The sequence below is a fragment of the Melanotaenia boesemani genome, chromosome 14 (assembly GCF_017639745.1).
Source record: "Melanotaenia boesemani isolate fMelBoe1 chromosome 14, fMelBoe1.pri, whole genome shotgun sequence".
NCBI classification, from domain to species: Eukaryota; Metazoa; Chordata; class Actinopteri; order Atheriniformes; family Melanotaeniidae; genus Melanotaenia; species Melanotaenia boesemani.
The window spans coordinates 5,640,226-5,667,065 of record NC_055695.1 but is presented as its reverse complement, the minus strand read 5'-3'; the positions used below and the strand labels follow the sequence as shown (position 1 = coordinate 5,667,065).

At 35.6% G+C, this 26,840-nt stretch overlaps 1 protein-coding gene and 1 pseudogene across 2 annotated transcripts in view; one reads left to right on the top strand and one right to left on the bottom strand.

Annotated features, from left to right (window-relative positions):
* The window catches only part of LOC121653015, a 104,045-nt pseudogene extending 94,445 nt beyond the window's left edge, over positions 1–9,600 (bottom strand).
* rgs8 (regulator of G protein signaling 8) overlaps positions 1–26,602 on the top strand; it is a 30,106-nt gene extending 3,504 nt beyond the window's left edge. The window contains exons 2-5 of one of the 2 annotated variants that reach the window (XM_042007289.1): positions 17,379–17,489; positions 18,173–18,234; positions 22,183–22,349; positions 23,149–26,602. In XM_042007289.1, coding sequence (XP_041863223.1) covers positions 17,389–17,489; positions 18,173–18,234; positions 22,183–22,349; positions 23,149–23,343 — 525 coding nt within the window. In that variant the 5' untranslated portion in view covers positions 17,379–17,388 and the 3' untranslated portion in view covers positions 23,344–26,602. Of the gene's footprint in view, positions 1–17,375; positions 17,490–18,172; positions 18,235–22,182; positions 22,350–23,148 lie in introns of both variants that reach the window. The other variant, XM_042007287.1, reaches the window with a different exon arrangement.
* The last annotated feature ends 238 nt before the right edge of the window (positions 26,603–26,840 follow it).

Here is a 26,840-nt window from a genome sequence, read left to right as displayed (position 1 = left end):
AACTTTTTCATATTCTTTTAATAAAAATCTAACTGTAATGAGAAATTCAGTCAGTACAAAAGCCCATTCTGTCCAGTTACATTACATCAAGCACAGATGCTCATGTTTAGCCTTCAGTAAATGACAAGCTCTAATAATATCATCCAGGGAAATATTCTCCCGTGGCTAATGCAAGTCACTGGTTTGTCCTTATCATCCTCAGCATGCATGTGCTTTTAATAGTCCTGTCCAGCTACTGACAGGCAAATCTATTTGAGCCTAATCCAAGTTAGCTGTGATTCAAATACTTGGTCAAAGCTTGGGAGGCCTCTTTAGCCCTTCATGCTTGAAATGAGTGACAGAGGTAAACAGTTTAAGTAGCAGGATTGTGCTTCAAATTTCAAGAAGCACACACTGTCAGAGTAAGTAGGAGCTATAAATTTAGTTTATAAAGTGACTTTAAAGTTAAATCTGAAGTTGGATTAACTGACTCTTAAATCAAAGGAGTCACTTGTAGTGGCAAAGCTACAAAGAGTTGTTGCCATAGCCGTGCCCCTTTGTGACACTGTTTGGCATCCTAACACTGAGTAAAGAATATATAAATAATATTTGCGCCCCTAGGTAACTAAAAATCCTTAGGGTTGCTTTAATGATTTATATTCTTCTTTATTATAGCCCAATATACTCATCACCTGGCAGGGCAATAGATTTTTGCAACTTATTTAACTTTGTGTCATCAATATGCCCTCTGGCTGGTTTGCAGACAACAGGTTGTAACCAAAGTAGTTCCTGGCAAATTCCACAGTCAGTCACAGTCAGTACTGAGAAAAATAAGCTGGTTTAAAGGTCCCAAAAGAGTCATATAACAGATGATTTTAGAAGAAGAATAAAATATGAGCAGATTTTTTGTTTTGTGTTGCTAAATGAGGCACAGTGACAGATAATGTGCTCTGCAGTGCATTTATATTCTTTAAGAGATTAAATGATAGGCTGCTGGAGTTTATGAACTCGGTGAGGATTATACTGCTGCACAATAAATAGAGGAGAGCCTGCATAGCAGGGGAGTGACATTAATCTAACTGAACACGAATGTACCATTCTGGGTAGAAAGTAGATGAAAATAGTATCAGGGCGTTATGTGGTGTAAAGCCCCTGGGTGGTTTTATCCCAGGTTGACTCTTGAGGTGAGTAATGAGCTCAGGTGTCCTCACAGCAAGCCCCAGAGGACAGAGGGAAAGTACAGTTATGGAACAAGATTCCCTACATGCAAGTTTTAAACCCCAGACACAAGAGATTTTAGATAATCCATTTTTTAATTCACAGTTATTTATTTTTAAAATAATAGTTTTGTTTCCTTTTTTGTTAGTATTTTTGTTTTGTTAATAATAATAAAAAAAAAAATGGATCAGAAGATTGTAACTGGTGAGTATTAAGTAAATTACAGAAATAAGCCTTGGAATTAATTTTTAAAAATATAGCTCGTACATGTTATCATTAGTGTTTAATCCAGGTCAATCAATGACAAAACACACAAAAATAACAATAATTTTAATTTCAATTTAAAATGTACTTTACTTAAAATAGCATGCAGTCACTGAAGAAAATGCACTCTTTTTTTTAATCACCTTTTACCAGTGAACCTTCTCATACAATACCCAAAAAGAGCAGAGATGTGCCACATCGGCAGGTTTTCCAATGAAGTCAAAACAGCTCCACACTGTTCCTGCAACTGTCAGTGAAGCTGTACCCAGACATCAAATAATTTTATCACTCGTTATGTTTCAATGAAATAAAAAAATAAAAAAATAATGGAAAAAATAAAAAATAAATACAAAATAAAAAAAATAAATAAATAATGCCAGACCAGTGCTGGCTGCCACTGTTCATGCAAGTGCTGTAATCAGTCAGTTAAGAAAGGGAAGAAGGAATTTCCACATCAGTTAAAAAGACAACTGTTGACTTTCATTACCAAAATTTCAAAGTTGTTTGTGTTTACTTCCATGGAATAAAGTCCTCTTACTTTGGTTCCAGTTAAACTGGTGTGACCTGGCAGGGTCGCCCGAAAGCCCTAAGGTTCTGTAGCTGAAACCAGAATGGGGTCTCTCTGTAAGGACCATGAGGGCACATTCATACCAGGATAGTCCAGGGCACTTTCACTGGGCAAGGAATAATATATATATATATATATATATATATATATATATATGAGAAAAAAAAAACAGCTTCCTTTGGTTTGGTAATCTTTCACACTGCATTTCACTCAAGCAGACCAAATTACCTGGACAACATGAAAAAGTTACAGCAACTGCTCACTAGGGGTGATATTTCAAAAACAACCCCTAACAAAAGAAGAAAAGCAGTACTAAATAGAAAACCCAATTCCCTCCTTTGGTCTTCCCTTTCCGCTGGTTGATAACTGCAAGCAAATAAAGAAACAATGGTTTATTTTTACGTTGCTGTTAAAATATATTGTTTTCACAGAAGTTTGATCAGTGTGAGCAGCAGGTCAGGCAGTGAGCTATCAAAGATGTTGCGTTATAAGATCCTCTACATCAGTGTTTCTCAATCCAGGTCCGGAACCTCCACGCTGCATAATTTAGATTGAGTCAGATTAATGAACTTCCTTATCAAGTTATTTGCAAACCTTCATTTATTTCAGGTGTGTTAAAGTAAGGTTACCTCTAAAACATGCAGGGCAGTGGTCCCCAGTTTTCAAGCAGTATAGTTCACTTCTTTGGTCCCCACCAGAGTGTGAAGGGGCATCACACTGCTCCAAACTAACTGTACTATCCCTGGAAGTAGTCCAGTGTTTTTAAGCAGACCAAACAGTACCAGAATGAATGCACCATTAGACTGATGAGATAATTTAAACCTCAGACCTCAGGTCTTTTTAACATTATGCGTGCCTCCAGAAACATTTTCATAGCTGCCTCTTAATGCAATAGAATTCTGTTTACTGTAAACAGCAATAATCATTGTCCTGCAGCACTTCTAAAAAAAACAAGATGTAATAATAATAATAAAAAAAAAACACTCAAGTCAGCCAACATGCCTTAAAAGAATTAATAAGTTAATGGTTATAATTTTGCTGTAATTTTTTAAACCAACCCATTTGGGGCTGTTCTCAGGATATAAATAGACATTTAAAACTGTTAAAATGCATTTATATGATACACAAAAGTGCCAGAATTGGTTTGACATTAATACAATGCAAGGAGAATTTGTAAAATATCCTCCTTTTTATTATTTTTTCTGATCTTGTTGTGAAACGGTGTTCCTAATCTTAGTGTCTGGCACTGTAATTATACTTAAAATAAAGAAAAAGGGAGAGTGAAAAACATACAAAGCAACATCCCTTCAACTACAGAGTTTTATTTATTAAAACAATAAATACATAAAAGTAAAAAGACACTAGACATTTAACAAGCCTTGATGCAAATTTTTCTGGATTAAACTATCATCTAACAGCTTCTTTGGGTGAGTGTGTGTGGTGAATCACTCTGTCCCTAGACCAGTCAGAATCACTGGGGCACAGGCATCTCCAAGACTGGAAATAAACCCCAAATTGGCCATGATTTCTCCTTCCGTTGTTGCTAAAGGTGGCAACACATCAGATGGTCTGATACATATTTCTGTGGGCCGCCAGGCTTCTGCTATCAGGGTAGAATACATACGCACACAATCACACAAGTGCAAGACCACAGTTGCGCTCTTGTGACTCAAGTCCTGAATCTGACAACTTGGCAGCAGGGAGGAAACAGACATGCACTAACATGCCAAGGCAGACCTACTGTTCAGCCACCCTTGACAACTCCTTGTTTAAGTCACAGTGTAATTTAATCAGTTTAAAAAACCTAAACTGACTCATGGAATGAATATAGAGCAAAGCTAGAGAAAGAATTGTTTTGCTTGTTGAAATATTTGGCAATGATCACACACACATTTGAAATACAGCCATATTTTTCTTATGAATGAAGTAAACTGTGACACCAACCCTGTCAAAGATGCTGTATTTGACTACCACATATCCTGTCTATTATTAACTTGGGTAAAATCTTGCTTCTAACAAAATTTAGAAATTGCTTCTCTCAGGTGATTTTGTCAACAGAATTTTTGACCTCCAACTTGCAAAAGGCTTCAACAAAAAAAGATTAACTAATGCTGTCAGAAAAAAGAAACCTGAACTGCATGCAGGCATAGGAGCAAATTACTGTTTTAGAGTGAGGGGAGCAGAGAGTGACTGAACTAATTAACTAGCTCAACGACTTGTGAATTAATGTACATGTGGAAGACATTCTCCAGACCTGCCGGGGTGTAGGAAGAATAATCAGGTCAGCCCAGTTTTATGGCACACAACAAAAACTCAGTATGTCCCTGCAGGTAGAACAGTTGGCACCGTTAAATGAGCTTTGCAACATCTATTTCCAAATGCTGAACCTTGACGCAGGCTTTTTTGAAAATACAGAGATACTAAGGTCGCAATCATACTAGCCCTTCTGATACAAAGTCTTTTTTCTCAAAAAGTCCAGTATGATGGGGGAGATGTAAATGTGCAAATAAATCCTGATGTCCATTAAAAAATGGAACTGGTCTGTCTACAAACGTAAGTCTTGGTCCACTTCAAGTGAACCAAATGTAAGAAGCGGGCAACAACATAAAGGGGATAGCGGGAACAATACAGTGCATTGTGGGTAAATCCAACCAAAACATGAGCATTTAGGACGATAGACAGGAGAAATAACTGATAGTTCAGGCATTGGTAGAATCACACAATCACACATTTAGTGTTTTACCTCCAGACACCTTCAAGTAACAAAAGGAGTGCCTCAGGGGTCAGTGTTAGAGCCACTACTTTTTATCATTTATAATAATGACATTCACTAAAATGTGTCCAAAGCAAAATTTCATTTATACGCTGATGATACTGTGAAATATTTCACAGCTCTCACCCCAGCCCAGGCACTTACCCAGTTACAACTGGCTTTTAATGTAGCTTAGCAACACTTTCACAATTTAAAACTCCATGCTGAGCAGAATAGCTGACATGTAACCAAGAAAGAAACAAACCAGAGAAGAAGAAGAGAATCAGGAAGGGAACAAAAATAGCAGAAGAAGAATGAAGACATGCACAACTGTATAATTTGTGCCAGCTTTCGAAGAAAGACTATGTGTGAATGTTTGGGGCATGTTGGGCAGTTGAAAACAACTTTATAGCTCTGGCTACATCCAACAGCTAAAATTAATAAGAATATAACAGTTTTTTTTAGAACGTGATTGTGTACCTTGCTCTTTAGATTGAAAATATATTAGCTTTTTTTATAGTGTTTATGACAGTTACCTCACTTGCTATTTTTTTCATGTGCTCTTTTTATGCTAAAATAATGTTACATGCACACACAATCCAATATGAAGGTGACCACGTAGAGCCAATCTTTACTCTTGTGTATGTTTCTTATTGAGTAGCTTTCAGACCTTGCACACTAAAAGAGTAATTTTATTTTTTTATTTTTAATTTTTTAATGCAAACTGTGTATATTTGATGAATCGGACATGGCTGATATTCAAAACATAAGTGCCAATGTGTTGAGTTGCTGGCATGTGATGTGATGCGTGAAGAGAAACTCAACTGTGGATTGACAGTATAAAGCAAAAGTTGTGTAGTGAGGTTTCTCAGCCTCAGGACAATGCAGGGCAATGATGGCTCCAAGAATGGACACAGCAAATGTCAGTGTGCCATTAAAACAAGTCAAACTCACATTTGTAAGATCAAAAAGTTACATAGCTCTACTTTAACATCAATATACACCTAACGTTACATCCTTTTTTCCCAAATAAATGCCAGTTTAGTTGATATCGGCAATAGCAGCGGTTATGATGGCCTTAATCAGAGTGTATCAATATCAAGCTCTGATCAATATCTGATTGACAGCAATCACAACATTTCAGTATCAGATACAGATAAACACAACTGGCTTCACAGTTAATTTCTGATAAGATAAGATAAGATAAGATAAGATAAGATAAGATAAGATATAGCCTACTTGGGGGAAATTTGTTATGGGTGACAGTGTAAGGGGGTTGCAAAGCCACACAAAGAAAAACAGTACAAAACAAAAAGACGTCACGGTACAGACACATGGCAACAATAAATAAAACTAACCATACTATGGTATCCTGAATGGTGAGGCACAGTATACAGCACCAATAGATTATTATTTTTATTTTTTTTATTACAGATTTTTATTAGATTGTTTTGGCAGAAGATAATTAGAAGAAGAAACACTTCTGAACAATTTTTCCTCATGTCCAACAGATAGAAAAAAAATGTCCTCTTTTATGAATAAATCATAACAATAAGATGTTTTTGAAACAATGAGAATGTTTTTTTTTTAAAGATAAAATGTGGGTCTATGAGTAAGTGAGCCTGTCTGGAGCTTTGTTTAGCTTTTTGTCCAAAATAAAGTCTCTTTTTGGAGTCAGATTCACATCAAAAGCATATTTAAATGGATATACACTATATTCAAACCAAGATCACATCTTTAACTTGTCTTTTTATCCAAGTTATTCATTCAAGTCTTTTTTTTTCATATGAAACAAGAAATCTGAAAACAATTGTTTTTCTTTTTTTTTCTCTGTCTTTAGCATTTAAATTTTTTAAACTCTGAACTGGATCAGTGCTGAAATAAGTAGCAAACAAGAAGTACATAAATAGGAAATGCTGCTGGATACTCCATGAACATGTCATCATTACCAGGTGGGTGCATGTGGACTGAATCCAGGCCTGGTCTGTGATGTCCAACGGGTCCAAATGGATCTGCTCCTCTGGCTGCAAATGGAGAAATCATAGGGTCCGGCCAGTACAGATGTGTTCCCTGGTGAGGATGTCTGTTATGGATGTGGAGGTGGGCAGGGGTCACTGTCCTCTCCCCGTCTTCTCTAAGCCTCCTCTTCCTCTTCCCTCTGGCACTTCTCTGCTTTCTGTTCTGTCAGCCTTTCCTGAAAAAGCAGCAGCTGAGTCTTCACCTTTTCTGACAAACTGTCTAAAAACTTTTATTACACACTGTCAGATGTGAAACTGATCAGCATTCACATGATCACTGATATTCGCTGTCAAGTTTGACACCTGCTGCAAGCTGGAGTATAGTTGTAGTGTTTAGTAGAGTGGCGAGAGAATGGGGATTTAGGTTCTACTATGATACATTTCTTCTAAACACAATATTTACAAATATACCTATTAAACCAGTCAAAATCAATAGATCATATTAAAATCAAACAAACCATGTGCCGGGGCTAAAATTCCACTTGTGGATTGCAACCCTTTAAACAAAAGGAATTAATACATGTTAAAATAAATAAATAAATAAAATTAAAAGGGAAGTTCAAAGCAAAACAAATTATAACACACCCTTTGTTCAAACCCAGGTTCAATCTGTATTGACAGTCTGTCAGACATTTGTGCTGTAAGCATCGATGTTGCAGGGGTAAGCAGTCAGTATAAAAACCAGAAGCTGCTCGGCTAACTGGCTCTGGACTGGGAGAACTGGTAGAGATCCAAGCCGACTGAAACCAAATACAAACAAAACAGTGGCGTGTCCGCCTGCATCGCAGGCCAATTTACAAGCCAAGTGCAGCCCTTCAGGGAAGAAGAGAAAAGATTAGCTAACCAGAGACACTGAGCTGCCAATTCGCCATCTACTGAAGCAGTCAGACCAGTGGCGTCCCTAGGCTAAAACATTCGGGGCTAAAGCCACGGATGTTTTTTAATTAGCCCCGGATATAATATTTTATTTATTTATTTTTTATTTATATAATTATTTATTTTTTGATGACATCTTCAAAGTTCAAACAAATCTCATACTGAATGCTTCAATAAAACAGTGTTTTTGGACATGTTTTATTATTACTATTGTCATTATTTATTTATTCTATTTCATTTTTTTTGTTTTGTAAGCTGCGACTTTGGCTTTGGCACGCAAGTGGTTAACATGCTTCCAGGTTGCACGTAACATCATTCATGGCGTCAGGCAAGCACCGGGCGCACAGAGGCAGCCAGGCAGGACGATGTCACAGAAAAAAATATCCCAGTTCTTTACCCCAAAGGTTGCAAGCAGTCAAAGAGGTAATGGGAATAGAAATGACTTTGTAAACCTGTGTAATTTCGCGGGGGGGTGGGGTGGGGTAACCCCAGCTAGCTAGCTAGCTAGCAGCTAGTTGATATTACATGGGACAAAATGATCTGATATTAGCTTCGGTCTGTAAATACAGAGGACTTTGAGGACTTTGTATGTACCTGAAAGTAGTAAAAGCTTGGGCTTCTTCTAGACTAGGAAAGTAGTTAAAGTTCGAGTTGGGCTATAACGTTGACCATTATGTTTATTTTCTTTTTCATGCATGGTAGCAGCTACTGTAGCTGGCAGACAGGAATCCTGCACAGCCTGCCTCCTTTACTGTAGCTGTTTAATGTTTAATTGATTAAGATCCCCATTAGCTTTTGCAAAGCAGCTGCTGTTCTTCCTGGGGTCTTGTCTTCAGATTTTCAGAATGCACTTATGCATAAAGGACCAAAGAAATAAGGAGAAACCAATAGCAACTGAGAATGAAGAAAGGCAAGTGTAGAGTGAAAGGAAAAAGTTGCAAACAAGAAATGAACAAAGATAGTTGGTGCAGATAAAGAGTTAACGCAGAGATCTAATTGTACCTGATAACTGAAGAAAGAAAAAGAAAGACAAGATGTAAAGTTGATTGCAGAGTGCAGTTTAAGACAGATATACTGAACAACACAAATGTTAGAAGTAAATCTAAAGACAAATAGAGTTAAGAACAGTTAAGGCAGAGACCTATGTTAAAGAGTGTTATGTTAAAGAATATGTAAATAGATAATATATGAGTATGTAAAGAGCATTAAATGTACAAAGTAAAACAATGTAAATACTGTACATGACAATATGCCTGGTTTATTAAACATCTCAGTGTTTTCTGTTGCTGAATAGTTGCTGTTGGTATGTTCAACTTGATGAATGGGGCATTTTTGTGCCTGGGCCATTGAGGGAAGTTTGTGAAATTGCTAGCCTATTTTGTATTAACTGGTAACAATGAAATACCTTAATTAATTGAATCCAGATAAACAGATACCTGTAGGGTATGTGGAGCATGTCTCTACATCGGAAAATTTCAGACCGCGCTTCGCACGCTCATCTGATTTTCTCTTCTGGGCTAAGCCCCAGATGTGTCAAAATCCTGGAGACGCCCCTGAGTCAGACAACCCACCTGCAAAGGGTAAACCACTTAACACACATTGCTTTCACTGCAGCCATGATGCCCAGCGGACCGCCACGCTACAGAGAACCAAAACAGGGGTAAACAACCAGAAACTGCCATAGACCCAACAGATCCTATTCCACCACAGTAGTATTTGTGTGTCCTTGTCTTTGGCTGTATAACATAGACTCTACAGCTCCTTGTAGCTGTTCCAGTCAGAAGGCAGCAACTCCAGATGTCTCCAGACCCGATACACCTGTATTCATTCTTTATCAATCGCCAATGAACAAAACACATAACAGCATCTTGTGGACAGCTGATGCTACCTCCAACACAGATGCAAAACAGCTCTAAGGTAGCCATGTTTTCATGATTATTACACAACCCTAAATCCATACCAAAATATGCAAGAACATCATGAGAATTAAGAGCCAGTAACATGATTAAAAGTAATCTAAATACAAGACCAATACAAGACAATACCGTTGATTAAAACGAAATATAGATATGTTATAGAAATAAATAAACAGTTGTTTCAGCTGAGTTACAAAGTAAGCAGATGACTCTACAGCATTTAAGTGAAGGTAGTAGTTCATGTTCGGAAAACAACACAAGATGGGTTCTGTAGGATTCTGTATGCCTATCAGATTACGGAACACTCATAAACAGACTGCAAGGGCTGAAGCTGATTATTCGACCCGATTACTTTCATCGCTGTTTTCAGTAGAATTTAGAATTAAACTGAATTTTTAAGCTTGTTACATAGTCTGCAAAAACCTTGTTCTCGTTCATGGAGCCACAAGAACAAGTTTTGGTCCGGTCAGTTCAAACTCCACAAGAAGCTTAGTCTGCGACAGGGTGGGGATTACTACAGGAGAGTGTTTGTGTGTTTATGAATTTTATGTAATTTGACGTAATTTTTTTATCGTGGTCTTGAAAACAATAAAGAAGTTCTTTCTTTTCGCCGAGTATGTAACAGCCTTTAATGCACCAAACCATGCAGCCAAACCAGTATCTGATGATGCTACCAAGAACAGCATTATAGACAACGAGCATGATCTAAAGTCGGTGAACAAGGATTTAATTTGTCCAGATGCTGACATTTGCCATCCAGTGAATACTGGTACAGCACTATTAAATTGCAGTGTATATCTATTGAAACCTGCCCTTTTAACTTTAACTATTTCTAATAGCTGTATGTATGACGTGATACAGTTCGATGTACTTTGATCCCCACCTGTAGATGACAACGTGATCTAGTATAATTGGATATAGCCAGAGTGCCTAAAACTTTAAATTGACAAGTTGCTATTTTTTTGGACTAAGTGGAAACTAGAGTAGGGATGCACTAACAGGGTATTGTTTTAACCTATCACCAACATGCACTTTTCTGCCTTTTACACCAACTCTGATGTCAAAGGAAGTATATGGACTTGAGCATTGATGCATAGGGAATCATCTTGTGTATAGTATAAATCTTTAAAACATTGCTGTTCTCTAAGAGGCATCAAGATTATGTATTTTTATTTTTAAAGCAGTGTTTCTTGCTGTAGATTATGCAGATATTCATGTAAATTAGTTATGTATACATCGCTATTATAGTTTGTATCATAGTGTTTTATTATGTGTGAGCTCATGATACACAAATGTAACATATATAACTGCAAGAGTCTCTTGTCAGCATCCAGAAATGTGGACATGGATTAAGATCTAAAAGCCTGCATTGCACCAAGTTAGGTAACATCAAAGAAAAATATTTATACCCATGCCCACATTGGCACAATTTCAAAGATCTGGATTTTTACTTCTTAATTTACCAACCACAGCAGGCATTTAAGATACTGGAGGTCGAACGGATGTTGCTAGTACTTTTAGATTCATGAGGCATACTTGTATATATCTGAGACATTAGAGTGCTGTTGCTGTTTTTAGTCTGTATCCTCCAGGAGCTGGCCTTGCTGCATGGCTGAATAGAACATGCACTGCTTCCTCCTGACTACATAGATTTGTCAGGGATTTTATAAATAGCTCAGCAGCACGTGTCTGCCGCATACTGCAGACTAAGAATGAAGCTCTCAAGAGCAATGGTGATGATGATTTGTCAAAACAAAGAAGAAGAGATGGGAGGAATAGACAAAAAAGCAAGAGGGAGATATTTGTTATGTTATTAACAGCATACTCCACACAAAATATGCCCACATCTCCTCCCATCAACATTGCTAAAAATAGCACATGCAGGCACATACGAATTTTATCATAATAAATTTGTGAAAGGTTGGTTTGAATTTTCAGTAGGAGCAGATTATGATATCCAAAGTACCCACATCTAAACTGGCATTTTATTTAAGATAAATTCAGAGCCTCTCTTTAGCTTTAATGACAATGTTAAGTAGCCTCTCTCCCTCTTTTTCTCTTTTTAAAAAACTCATAGAGGGGGTGCGTACTCCTATGTTTAGTCTTGTCTGACATCAAAATGTGCATTGAGAGCTATGGGATTGCTAAATTATTTATTTTATTTTATTTTTTATTTATAGAAGCAGGACTTGTACCCTGGCAAGAGATGGAAAATGCATCCATGCAGCATTTTGCATGGATGCATTTTTTTTTCCTAAACCTAACCAAAACACTCATATTACCAATCCGAACTGTGACACAAACAAGAAACAAATGTAACTGGTAAACAATGTAAAAGATAATAGTAACTAAATAAATAATTAAAGGTTTAAGGCACAAGAAGGTGTCATTCCCTAACACAGTGGGGAAAATATATACTACAGAACATGACTTGGTGCTCAATAGATAAGCCATTTTAAAAAGGAACATAAACTTTTGTCTTATAAGTGAAATTCCTCAGACTTTACTTTCTTTATTTTAATCAAATTATCACACTAAAAAAAGTAAAGCCATGAATCAACAAGGCAAAAGCCGAATGAGCTCTGTTTAGCCTATTTTTGTGAGAACATTGAGAACAATTTAGTCTTTCAATTTGACATAAACAGACATTTAAACATATAAGAAATGGAAAAAATGCAGTGCTGTGTATTTCATTATTTCATGGGGAAAAAACAAACACTTCCTTCTAATGCATCTGACAAAGATTCTGATTAAATGTATGACGAGATCAGAGTTTTCTAGACAAAGTCATTTTTTTCTTATATTTAAAATAATGGTTGGTAAAAAAAATGGTAAAAAGGGCTTTAAGTTAGTATAGAAAACCACCTAATTGCAATGGCATATAACAATTTTCTAAAAGTCACACCATGACTTATGGCACACCAGAAAAAAGGAAAGAGTACATTTCTGCTGGGGAATTTTTTTGCGTTGATTTGGTAAAATTTAATGGGATAATCCCAGCATAAATACAGCACTTTGTGAGATGTAAATGATCACCCTAAACTGTATTTGATTAGCAAGCATAAAGAAATACACCTTGATATTAACTAAGGATGCTAAAGCTGACTTTAAAAAACAAGGTTAAAGAAATCAAGTCAAAACTGTTTAACAATAGAGAAGATCTAAACAATTTGAACTATAAAATGAAAAATCAGCTCCTTTGATTTTCTGTTGTCGTTTCAGTACAGAGGAACATGCCTCTGGGTACACAAAATAATGAAAGGCTGAACAAATTCTCACTTGACTGAAGATCCACCCATTGCATTTCTGAAGTTTCTGATCAGTCTTCCTGAGCGGAAACTGAGTTGACAACAAGGTAATTCTAAAGTTAGCTTTTTCTAGACTTCCCGTCATCTGTCACGGAAAAGTTGTATGATTGGATCAACAGCTGTAGAAAAACCTATGTGAAAAGATTTTTTCTCTTTGTTTTTTTCACTATTATTTCCAAGTTCAGGAATGATTTTTCATTGCAATTTTTCTGCACCAGTCCAGGATTAGCATTACAATACGGCGGTGCTTTTGTACTAATTGTGTGAGAAATGTATCTTAACAGCACTCTTTTATAACCTTCCTGACAACTGACGTAAAACTCGCCCCTCACTGATGACTTAGTTTGGCCTAATATCTATACTTAGTCTGCTAGTCTTTAATATTTCCCCGTTATTTTTAAAATCCTTTCTGAAAATAACTGTTCATTAACAAATTGAGTGCACCTTGAGATTATGACTCATATACAGCCTTCTAGTTCATTGCATCTGTTTTATAATTAAGGTCTGGTACATAACAGGGGTGTGAGGCACTGCGTCATCTCTGCTCCTCATCTGGAACAAATTGTGGAGACATTGAGTGTTTTGAGAATTATATTTGTTGGGGTGGAAAAGCCGTTAAAAGAGCAGGGAAAGGCATCACTGAAACCCAGTGAAGGAAACTGTGAATTTTATAGCTGGTGTTTCAATCTCATGAGAAAATAGATTTACTCCACTAACTTACCACACACTCATAATAGCAAACCAGCCCGCCAAGCACATTTCATTAATACACAATACCAGAAACCTGATATACAATTAGTCCTGTGCAAAAACAAATGCACATGTCATTTTTCACACTCAGGGAGTTCATCAAAACATCCTGTCTCAAGTAAATAGAGAACACAAAGTGAAATTTCATAAAGCCTTGGAATTCATGTAGTGGATAAAGCTCATTAATATCAGCAAATAGCTTTCAGCTGGGTAATGAACTGTACATTTCATGCAATGTTCCCAATTCAAGACCCGAGAATCAAAATAATCGACTGCTCCAATTCTTCTGCAGCAACGATATCACTCATGAGAAAGGAATGCCTCACAGGAATACAGTGGCTTTTCAATGTGGACTATACTCAACTGCCCCCAAAATCCAAGGAAACATTGTGTAAAGCCCAGTTTCATAGAAATAAGTTCCTTTTTTGACATTATAATACATACTGAAGGCACTAACTGTGACCAAATATATAACCATAACATTAAAAAACAAAAACACTGACCAATGGGACAATGAAACGTTCCCCATTTAAGAATCAACCAATGTAGAAAATGTGTCTTTGTTCACTGATGTTCCTGCTATCTCTCTGATAGATTTATTTTTGCAGCCTACACATAACTTTTACTCCCTGGAAGATCCTTTAACAGCATACAGTTCACAGAAACTGCTTAAAAAGAAAACGATTCCACATGATAAGACTCAACTCCAGACCAACCATCCATGGGACTGATTTTTAGTGAGCTGTTTAATCCATAAGAGCCCCATGGGACATATTTGTCACATACAGTTTCTGAGACATTTTGCTTCAATTTATGGTATAAACTTTGCTTAAAATCCCGTTGAACACAATCTGATACTTGTCTTCTGTCCCCTAATAGATACCCAGAAGCAGAAAACCACATTATAATATTTTTAAGCTATCACATGATAATAAATGGTAGATCCCCCCCCCCCCCCCCCCCCCCAAAAAAAAAAAAAAAGTTAATTTTTTTGTTACATTTTGTTAAAGGGCCAAATAAAGACCTCATATTTAAAAAATTTTTACTTTTCTTACCATTTTTTTAATGGGTCGGGCCTTTATGGGTTAAGTAGGTAATATTTAATTTTCTGAAAACCAACGATCCATGCCCTGCAGATGTTTAATTCCTAAACCTTTCTATATTGCTTGGTATGGCTGCCTAAAATGAATCCTGGGAGGTTACACGTTTAACCCACACTCCTTATATAACAGTAACTTGAATATATTTTGGTGAACAGCAAAATAGAACAAAAAAAATGCGTCTCTTCAAGAGCAAACCTTCAAAGGGGTTTCTTATTAGTTTTAGAAATTAAAACAAAAATAAAAAAATAAGTAAAATAAGTAAAATAATAAAAAAAATTGTATTCTCAGCATAACAGACCTACTTTTATAATATATGTGTAGTCAGTGATGGAGCATCTTTATAACTTTGCCCCATCTGGCGTGACCCATGTGGCCCAGAGGCACAAGAATGACAAACAGTACATGACAGCAGCAGCATACAAATGAGTCGGGACAGAATGTGATGAGAGATGTAGTGTTTGGCTCATTTCAGTGTGCTTAAATCCCAGTTTGATAGAAGTTATTTGTTTTATTTTTTTGTTGTTTGTTTTTAACGCCACAATACAAAATATTTTTTAGACATAGTTAGGGCTATCTGTAGAGTATCAATATAAAATTATCAACCAATAATATAAAATAAATTAATCCAACTAAAATGTACCTAATTAATTCTGTTCTACTTGATCATTGCTCTGTTGACAAGAAAGAGGTATATTAGATTGATGCAACATGAAATAAACTGCATAGAATGTTTTAATCAGAGAGATGTAGGGTGCTGGTAAAATGATAAGACATATCAGTCACTGCAGTCATTGTTAATTCTCGGTGGAACTTGTCAGGGAGTCAAGCTGGATGAGAGGGACCTCTGAAGCTCCATTCTGAATGAAGCAAAGTTTCATTTTTTGTTAATATGAAGCCACACCTATTTTCCATAGTTAATCGTGTCTTGTTCAGTCAATTTCCATCCTGTATTCGTTTCTTTTGCAAGGACGCTCCATAAACATCTACCAATACAAAATCTTAAAATCTACAGGAGCAGACAAAATAAACATCAAAAGATCCAGTCTAAGAGCAACATGTGGAATAACGATGTCTTTCTTTATTTTTAATTAATTACTTAATTTATTTATTTTATTTTATTTATTTATTTATTTTTTTGTGGTCCATAGCACAATTTTAAAATGAGGTGTTTCCTGATTTTTTTTTCTGTGTTCTGCTGGTGAGATTTATATATATTATTATTTTAGAGACAATGTTTTAACATAAGTCATGTTTTTTTTTCTGATGCCTTAACCTCACCAGGAACACCTAAACCTAACCACATAATTGCCCATGCTTAAATCTATTTAGTCGTTTTTAATATCTAAAGTAATATCTGTAATGTGTGTGCATGTGTGCTTCTGCAGCAGCAAATTAAATGTCTTTTCCATCTTATTCTGACAATCATCACTGAGCTACAATAGGTTGTCAGAGTTCCTTTTAGTGCTGAACATCTTAATGATTTTATCTAGTAAAAATCATAGTGCATATACCAGGGGGTCTGTACTATGTAAGGACTATAGATATAATAGAAAATGCAGGTTTTCAGCATTTTTTCCCTTGTAGAATAATTGCATTGAATTTATATATATACATATATATATATATATATATATATATATATATATATATATATATATATATATATATATATATTGTCATTAGGTTGAAAAGTATGTTTTGTTTTTGGTTTTTACATAATTTTCCAGATACTGTATATCTACATCGCATAGAATTAATTCTGTCTATTCTTTTTTTGCAAAAGTTTTTCTTTTTTCTTTTCTTGATTTTGAAATTTAAAGATATAAATAAAAATGCGGTTCTTTAAAAATATACTAATAGACTATTAATATAGCAGATGATCAAAAAGTTGTCTTTTTTTCAAAAGGTCTCGTAACATTTGCGGCTCTAAACTAGTTTTATTTAGCTGGGCTGAGGGAAAAATGGCTCTTTGGACTCGGTAAATGTTGCAGACCCCTGGTATAGATTGTTTGGTGTTGGGCTCTTCCATCCAGCTGCTCCTAGATGTTCCTCATTCCAGATTCATTTCCAGAGATGACAGAGCTTTCTCTGTGTCTGCACCAAAATTGTGGAATGGTCTGCCCCTACACATTTGAGCCGCTCACTAAGCCCCTGCTCAAAACACACTTCTTCCAACTAGCCTTCAAACATAGTCGAGTTTGACTTTCTTGTCTTTTATTGTTTTTTTTTTTGTTTTGCCATTCTTATTATTTTATTGTTCCCATTGTTTTGTTTTTATTTTTTGACTATTAATATGCAGCACTTTAAGCAACCAAGGCTGTTGTAAATGTGCTACATAAATAAACTTGAACTTGAACAATAGTTGGAAAAGTCTGATTGTGTGTGGGGTTGACATTCATGAAGCACTGTGTTCCTGAAGGTTCTGTTGATTTTGGTTTCTGTTCCACTTTTTAAAGCAGATCTTAGGTTAAATTGATTACAGCTTTTTTCTTGGAGGAGTGACATTTTTTTTTTTTTTTACTGTGTGTATGACATTTTAACATTTTCTTATTCAAAATATATTTTTATATGCAGAACAGTAAAGTGAAAACAGAATAATTAGTGCTGTGTGCTTTTTCTTCAGCAGGATCTGCACAATGAAGACGAGATTAGGCTGCCTGTCCAAAAAGTCAGACTCCTACAGTGACTTCTCTGAGTTTCTGCCACCTGCTCATGAGACCACGGCCAGGTGTCTGAAGTGAGTCTGAAAAAAAACCTTCCTAATGTATGTCCGTTACGTCAGTCTACAACCTTAAAAAAGTCTGAAAATCAGTGTTTTGTTGCCAGAAATTCTCTTGTAACCCAACCTGCTAAGAGCACAGATTATCAACTCAACTGTTCTGCAGATCTTTTTAAATGTTTGTTTTTAGTATTACTAATTTTATGGTACTTTTCCCACAACAAATCAGGAGTTATTTAACATTTGTTAAATGTGGCATAAATATTCAAGTGCATTTGATTACAACCTCGACTGCTTAAAATTCTCCTGTTTTTTCCTATTTAAAATACTGTCACTTGGCAATGATTGCAAATATTACTATGCAGAGTAACCTGATAAGCTGATAAACTTCAACTGTATACCTGTGATAATGCTTTGAAATATGGAAAATGCATCCTTATTTAGCTTTAATGTTCAAAAGAATAATGTTTTATATGCTACCCACAAAAAAAAGTAATGCAAGTGCCATTTTCTGTAAATGAAACCAGATATTTTAGCACTTTACAGGCTTGGGAGGAATAATCACTTTGAAGAGAAGGCAAATCATACATTAAACTCAGCTGCCCTTCAGTAATACATTCAGTCTAATCTTGTGTTAAAAATGCATGAAATCACAGTGGTTTAGCAGCTTAATCAGGTAGGTTTGGCCGTCTCTCCAACAGGTTATCAACGGATGAGGTTGTTCGATGGTCTGAGTCATTTGATCACCTTCTCTCTCATAAATGTAAGTGATTCTATTTTTTCCAAGGTAAAAAAAAGTCTTGGCTGCACAAGTTACTAACAGATGGCTTAAAAAAAACCTAGTGTAGCCATAGAAATACTTTCCACCCTTTAGTGTAAAGTTTCAAATTTCTTTACACAGGCAAAGTCAGTTGTCCCCCTTTCAAGCCCACTTAAAGCAATAATCTCATTTCTGGTTTGTGGAGGCTTCTTGACACATAATGAGTCACATACTAGTCTTTGACTTTCCCCTTAGACCAAACACAATGGGACAGACTCACCCACTCAGCTAGAAAGGTCATGTGTTTATTTTCTGTCTTGCTGACAAGCAAAATGACGTAGCTGCTATGACCTTAAATTCACAGAACCGAAAGACTTATTAGAACACAAATTAAATCACATCTATTTTATAAGAGCTAAATCGGATTAAATTCAGTTTTCTCATAATTCTAAACTGGGCTTTTTGATTTATTCACAAAGTTATGATGAAACCATAGGAAGTTTTCCAGCTTTGGTTAAATATATTTTATTCCAACAGGTTGATATAGTTTATATTTTATCTTTGTCATGGACTTGCAGGGTGTCAGTGCTAATGCATTTTCTTCTCAGCTCACAGTAATGACAATGGAAACTGCTGTTGGATAGAGTAAAAAGTGTCTTTTTTTTCTAAAGTGCTGAGTAATGCTTCCTGTTCCAGTATAAATGAACCTGCAAATAAAAACTGATATTTTCAGCTACCATCCCTTGCTGACTGTGAAAATATGAAACCAGTCCATGTTTAGAATGCAAATATTACTTTTTATTCAGCTGACATTCAGCTGTGAGAAAACTTGAACTCAGCAGGGACTTTTGTAAAAGAACCTCTTGGTGTATTTCTCCAAGATTGGAAATGACACCGATAGCAAGCAAACCACTATGACCTTAACCTTTAAAAACCCAAGGTTCCCAAAGTGGGACTTTGAGAACTAATGGTGCCAAACAGGGCCACAAATGGCCATTTTGGAGACCTTTCTTGAACTGTCTGCCCTCAAACCTCTTGAATTTGGTTTTGCCTCACATTATCAATGTTGACCTTTGCAGAGATAACGTTCACATATTGTAGTAGAATTAATAGAGGCAGCTCCATCATTCTCAAGGCATATTCATCTGAAAGTGTCTTTTTGTTTTATAGAGAAGCCTGAAACTAATTTCATTTGTGCTTTGTCCCATCTTCATTTATTTTTCACCAGTAAGGTCACATACTGATATTTACAAAACAATAAATATCATGTGTCCTCTTTACTATGAATCAAAAAGTATTCAAACAGACCTTGTGGTTGCAGAGATATGCTCATTTCATTAGGTATGTCTTTATCAAGCAAAGGCCTGAAAAATAGGCACAGGGCTCAAAGGGGTCATTCTCACTGTATTATCAGCACTATGTAAGGACTCGAACTGCCATTTGTTCCACTTTCCATTGATTCTGCTTCTGAGACACATACTAAAAAGATTCACAGCAAAAGTATTAAAGTTTGAATTCTTGCCATATATGTCACGCCATGCTTCCCGTGGTTTTGCAGCTTCCTTCCTATTATTGTTAGGAAATCTGTACTAAATAAAAGCAAGCAGTAAGCGAACCAGCAATGGCAACATACATTAGAATATATATTGGAATGTCCAGTATATTAGCGATAAACATTAGAATTCTTACTGAACTCTTGTGGTAAATGGATAATTCATCATAACTTAGCAGCACTGCATTGAGTCATGCTGCAGAAAAACTGGATTTTAAAATAAAGTTAAACATATAGTATAAGGATTTGCATCAAAATTAAAAAGGTACTTTAAATTAATTAAAAAATGACTAAAACTACAATAAAAAATTAAATATCATTAATAACACTGCATCAAAAGTCAGTACTGTTACTGTGTTTGGATATATCACAGATGTGAGTAAATTTTTAGGCTTTTGCTAAATAAATAAATAGATAGATAAACCAGATATCCTTGAAGTATGTAGTCATCTTTTGGCTACAAAAACAGTGTATGAGCCCTGCCTCTAAAATATGACCTCAGGCAAGTTGATTTTCATATTAGAATTATTTTAGCAAGGATTAGTTTTATCAAACTCTCTATGCTCTGTTCTTTGTTGACCAGCATTCAAATCTTTAATGTTTGGGACCATCTTCCTAAAATGACAATAGCAACACGTATAAACAAATTAATGTAAGACTGCAAGCCTCAACAAAGAAAATTTTTTTATTTTTTTGTTTGTTTTGGGGGGAACGTTATGACATAACACACTTGGACACATAAATAGTAGAAAAATTATTTTCCCCAGAGAAAGCACTAACTTTGATAGGGGGCAGCCATTGGAAGCAAGTCTGTGATGCACCTGCGCATCCTGTTTTAACTGACCAAGCATTAAAGAGGTCCACCACAACATGTTCTTGAACACGCAATCTCACAAAAACACACATACATTACATAAGCAATGACAAGACAATGGAACACAGTACCAAATGTTCCCTTGGAAGAATATTGCTTTCACACTGCCTTAATTTGATTGAAAAGGATGAATAACATATTACACCTGACTGCATGGAAGTGTATTTCTTCAAGCTGAGTCCTGAGAGATGCGCACATCTACAGAACACAGTATAGCTGTCAAATGGCAGATCAGCATGCTTTAGTCATTCTGCTTCTACTGTTTGGATCTTAATTTGTCTGATTTAAAAAAAAAAATCACTCCTGGATCTCCACTGGTCGCCAAAGCTGCCATCTATTGCATTTATTCCTTGGAGCTGAAATGTACTGAGGTACTAGCAATAGCTAGTGGTTTCTGAGTATTTCTGGTTCATTAATGAGAACTGGTTCTGAAACATTTTTACCTGGTTAAATAAAGGTTGAATAAAAAAAAAAAATAATAATAAACTTTGCTCCCTTTGGGGTGAATGTTCCTGCAAACCTTTTTATCCGCAGTCCTGGATTCTTGCCTCAGCTAATCTTTCAGCTATTCCTCTGTCAGCCTGACTGTTCTTTGATTTAGTTTTCTTCTTATACTCTTTAACATGATCATGCTGTAAACTCTCATCCTCTCTGTTTTTCAATGTGCAGCAGGCAAAAGGGAAGTTCATGGTATTGCATGGTATTACAAGGTAATCAAAATCAGAATAAAACTTTTTTTTGTTTGTTTTTTTTCTGTTTTTCTTTCCCAAAGTTCTTAAATGCAAGGATTTTATTCTTCCAATAAACTATATCAGTTGTGTAAAACATTAACCGAGATGAAATGGCATCAACTGTGAAAAATCACTTTATGTCCAAATGATTGGTAAAAACAAATAGGCTGTTCATTCAGCATGGTTAGGCCATTCAAACTCAAAACCACTAATTCTTCTTTTTAAAAGCAGGGATGCTGTGATGTAATCTTTTCCTTTAGGTTTGATTTAATTGAGGATTTTCAAACAGTAGGACAGTGTTTGTTCCTTGAGTGGCCCTGAGCTCATTTAGTCCTCCATGTTGTTGCTTTTCACATGAGTGTGTGTTTGTGTATGAGTGATGGAGCAAGCCCACAGCTCTTACCAGCATTGTTAGGTAAACAGCTAAAATGAGAGGGGTGGAAATAACATGTCAACATGACACAAGCTTATAGAAAAACATGGACTTCCTAGATTTACTTGAATCCTAAACACATTTGCCCTCATCAGTGAAGATCAGTGATTAATAAAAAGATATATCTTTTAGGGAGTATTTTATGGTTTGTTTGTGTTCTACTCATGCAACCATTTCCTGATTTCTTTGTACATTATGCAAAGGAAAAACATCAACATGTGATGAGCGATGTTATCACACAAATAAAAAGCTACTCTGTTAAAATCAGGGGGTTAAGAATACACAAAAATATTTTTTGAAGCAGTTTGTGTTTGGTTGTACTTCTCCTTTTGTTATTGTTGAATTTATTTGCTTTTTTCAGACGGCCTGGCTGCATTCCGAACATTTCTAAAGTCAGAGTTCAGTGATGAAAATATTGAGTTTTGGATGGCCTGTGAGGAGTATAAAAAGATCAAGAGCTCAACCAAGCTTGTGTCAAAAGCAAACAAGATATTCAAAGAGTTCATCGAGGTTCAGTCACCAAGAGAGGTATGTTTGTGTTTAATAGGCTATATGAACGAATTGTTCTATGACATTGGTTACCAATCTCTGTAATAAACACAGAAGGCTTCAAATCTAGAAAAAATAGAAAAATCTAGAAATAAACAAGAGGAATTAGATTTTTCAAGATATAAAATTGTGATTCTGTTGTAGTGGTCTAACATGAAAAAAGATATATTTTTATATATCAAGCTTATCTGGAAAACTCTTGTGTTTTTTTTTTGGTTTTTTTTTGTTTTTTTTTAATATATATACAGTAAACCAGAACTAAATAAATAAAAATAAAATAAAATAAACCATTTCTTTGTGAAATTGACCAAGATTTTGCACTTAAATTGTCCATTGCTATTCACCTTTTCAAAATAAAGAATAAAACAAGGATAGAAACACAAGGTCTTCAAGCTTATGTTTTTCTTTATTCTTAATTCCACTAAACTCTGATTTGCTCAAACCGAATTTTTAGATCCAAAAGATCCTGTCATCTCAAACTGATTTTACGTCACTTTTTCTTTTTTTCTTAATCTTTCACCAGTCTTTATAAATGCATGTGAATGATTAAATATATTGTTCTGAACTTCTAACTTATTGTTGAATAGTGGCCTCTGAGTCTTGGCATGGATTTTAAAAGATGTATATTTGACTGTATATGTGATTTTTTGGGCTGGTTGCTTGGAAACTAATTGACTATGTGATACCGTGGTGATCACAACTCTTGTTTCTTTTTAATGTTCAACAAGAGGGTTTTCCCTCTAAAAAGATTAGCTCTTCATTGTCCTTATCCCAACAGGTAAACATTGACTACCGCACCAGGGAGAAGACCAAGCAATGCCTGGCAGATCCCTCTCCGACGAGCCTCAGTGAGGTCCAAGGTAAAATCTACAGCCTCATGGAGAAAGACTCCTACCCACGATTTCTCAGGTCAAAGATGTACCAGGATATCGTCAACAGGGCACATGCACAAGGCCAGCGGAGGTCTGTTTGACTGAATTCAAAGACCACAGTGGACATTAAAGTGGACCTGTACACTGTAGCTCAGTCATTAACCCTTTGGCATGAACTTGTAATACTGTGACTCAGCGAGAATGGGGTAACCTGGTGACTGTTTCCTTTGTCTGCACCAGCTTCATGCATGCAATCCCTTTAGATAAGACGTCTCTGTGGACTGCACTGTAAATTGAGCAGATTACTGAGTGGTGTCTAAAAACAAATAAAGTAACCACTTCATGCAGTAATGATATTTATCACAACATATGTAATTTCTATTGATATCTTAAAGACATTAAGGATAGTTACATACACCCATATGAGCTCCAGACAGTGGAAGAACAAATAACTATTTTTTTTGTTGCTGTTGTTTTTGGTATTGAATGTTCAGGAGTTGGTTCAACAACAAATTCACTAACAACTTTGGGAAAAGATCGGAGTCTGGGTTAAAATCATAAAAAGTATGAGTATATGAACTATGTATTAGTGCGCTTACATGTATCACACTGTGTGAACTTTACTTATACACTAAGAAGGGCAATTTTTTTTTCTTAATTTGAACACATCAAGTACTGCACCTACAGGAAATAACAATCAAAACAAGTGACAACAATTATTTTGCCTCCGACCACACATTTCATATCACTGTGAGGAAAAGAATTAATCATTGATAAAGGCCAAACAGTGCTACAACACGTATAGCCAATCAGTGCCTGATAAAAATCTGCTGGTGTCGTTTGCTAGATAACATTAGCATCACTGTTGGCACTATAAACATATGTTCTTTCTACTGGCGGTGGTTCCTCCTCTTACTGTTTGGAGTCAGTAGAGAATGTGAAAGTTGTATGTTAAGGAGAGGAGTGCCATTGGATGGAGCAGTCTTTTATAAAAGTATTTTTGTTATTACTACCTGGTTAGCTTTTATGTAGAATTTGGATAATAGCTACAGTAAAATGTGGTGGAAAAGGTAACAGAATGAGATGAAAAAGGAGAGAAAGAGATGGGATCTCACTCTGAGAAACTCAGATCTGCTGTTAATAAACCAGATAAACAGAGGTCCATACTTTGGACTGGATTACTGACCATCAAGTACTACTGTACTTCTGCCCAGATTCTCACACATTGCACCCCATGTTATGTTTGTGAACTGAGGAGATGCAAATTGTGTGGCTAGCTGTAAGATCTGCCTTTTAGAAAGACAGTATTGAGTTGAACTGGATACCCAGCAAAAATCTAAGCAAATTCTTAAGCATGTGCCAGTGTGTGCAATTTATTGAGTTAAGGTTTGACAGTGGCTTTTCTCAGTCACTAGATTTACAGTAAATACTTATTACTACCATGGCATTTACTAAAAACATGTTGCAATGTTTTTAATTCAGCAATTTCTAAGAGGTAAAGAGGTAATTGAGTCCAGATTTTTTGCCTCCACATGCACAAATAACTCGATCATGAAGGCTATGGCAGTATAAAAGATCTCTGTCTTGGTGCATGAGGGATCTTTACAATAATGGAGTTGAAAACATACCTACTTTCCCAAAAATAATAAAGCATGAAATCAAATTCATTTTCTCCATTTGACTACAATTGTAAATGAGAAATGCATTTGTTTTCTATACCATTAGTCCAATGTTCTTGAGTTGTCATGTGAAAATCATATATCACCCAGTTATCCAGGGTGCACTTTATGTTGCCCTACTTTTCAGACTACGCCCACTTCTGCACTCAAAATGACCAAAGTGTGGAAGCATGCAGCAATTATTTAGATTTGAGACACATCAGTGGTTATTGTTAGAGATATGTCAAAGTTATCCCTTTAAAAGGAACAATGATATTCATATTTTCATTCTGTTTTTGCTTAGTGGTTATATGCCATGCCCCTTTCTCCTTTTGCTCACATCCCATTACTATGGCAACTAGGAGAGCTGTCACAGTGAAATGTACACTAGGTAACTGTGGGTCAAACACAAACTGATTTCACACATGATTGGGTTAATGGGAAAACAATCTCATAACAGCAGATGGTTGGGATGTTTTGGGTCAGATTTAAGATTAAAAATAAAGAAAAATCTAAAGCAGGATTTTAAATAATATTTTTGTCAACAGTTTCACTTTTAAACTTGCATTTTCCTTTACTCTGCATTGTATATACATCCATACTGTAACGGAGGGGGATTGATTTTCTCTGCATAATTTAGTCCTTTTTTCCATTTAAATTTGCCACATTTATTTTGTGCTTTGCAGTTTTGTTAATTATTTAAGAAAAATGTGTGTTGAAATAAATATATTTATTACTTTATTGTTCAGTCCTGCAGCTATCTAACTTCATGTGAACTAGACACTCTTGTATGGAAGTGACTGTTGTGGTAGTTTGTGTGACTACAACAGAAACAAAGTGAGTGACCACTTCATGTCTGATGTTGTGCCAAAATAATATTTTTCAGTTCAATACTGACATTGCATAATTGTGTGTGTTGTAAATTATTGCAGGTATTCTTTGTGATATTAAATGTGGCAAGTTTTGGTTCATTTTATATTTTCAGTTTTGCTAAGGTCAAGTTTTAAGATTCAGTCTCTTTGCTCCACTTGTTGCATGTGGTTCAGACACTGCATCCTATCAGATCAACAATTCAAGACCAAAATTCTGTAGCACTTTGTCATACACCACTTCATTAATAAATTTATGTTTATTCAAACTACAATCATTTCATTTCATGTAGTTGATTTTCTTTGCACTAACCAGCACTGGCCTAAAAAAAAAACCTGACACAATGAATCATTCTTGGAAAGTTTGGAACTGCTGGCTGGAAAATGAGAATACCTTTAAACCAAATGGAAAATACAGGCGATTCCATAACTAAATTCATCAAATGTGTTTTGTAATCAGCGGCCAGAAGTTAATAAGAAACACTGGAACCCAAAATATGCTTATTAGTGCACTGAAAGACTCAACACAAACTCCAGACTTTGTTCCAGGTTGGGAAGAATCAAATAAATGTAATAGAAAAGGACCAGTTCAAGTTTCCTCAAATCAATTTCTCCATTAAATGATTTCAACTTGTATAGTGTGTTATATAAGTGACTGCAAAGAATGACATCAGCATTTTTACTTTAGTTAATTGAAACATATTTCTTTATTGCATGTGCACCATATTAGCCAAACCTGTTTAAACACAACTTATTATAAGTGGTATGTTAATGTGTTCCATATGAATGTAACCTTGCCAATACATTTTGTGATTAAAATGAATCTGCATCTATGTTTTTTTGTAAAGTGTAATTTTCTTCTTAGAATGCTCCAAAATCCAAAGGTATTAGTGTTATGAAAATGCATTTGTTTACTAGTCAGACAGACAGATTGACCTCGTTTCCAGTGCCATTTTATAAGTGTTCTAAAATAAGAGGGAAAAAAAGAAAGAAAAAAAAATCTCAGTTATTCATCACAATTTCCAAACAAGCTTTCTTTGAGAGAGGATTCAGATTTAGTCTTAACCATTT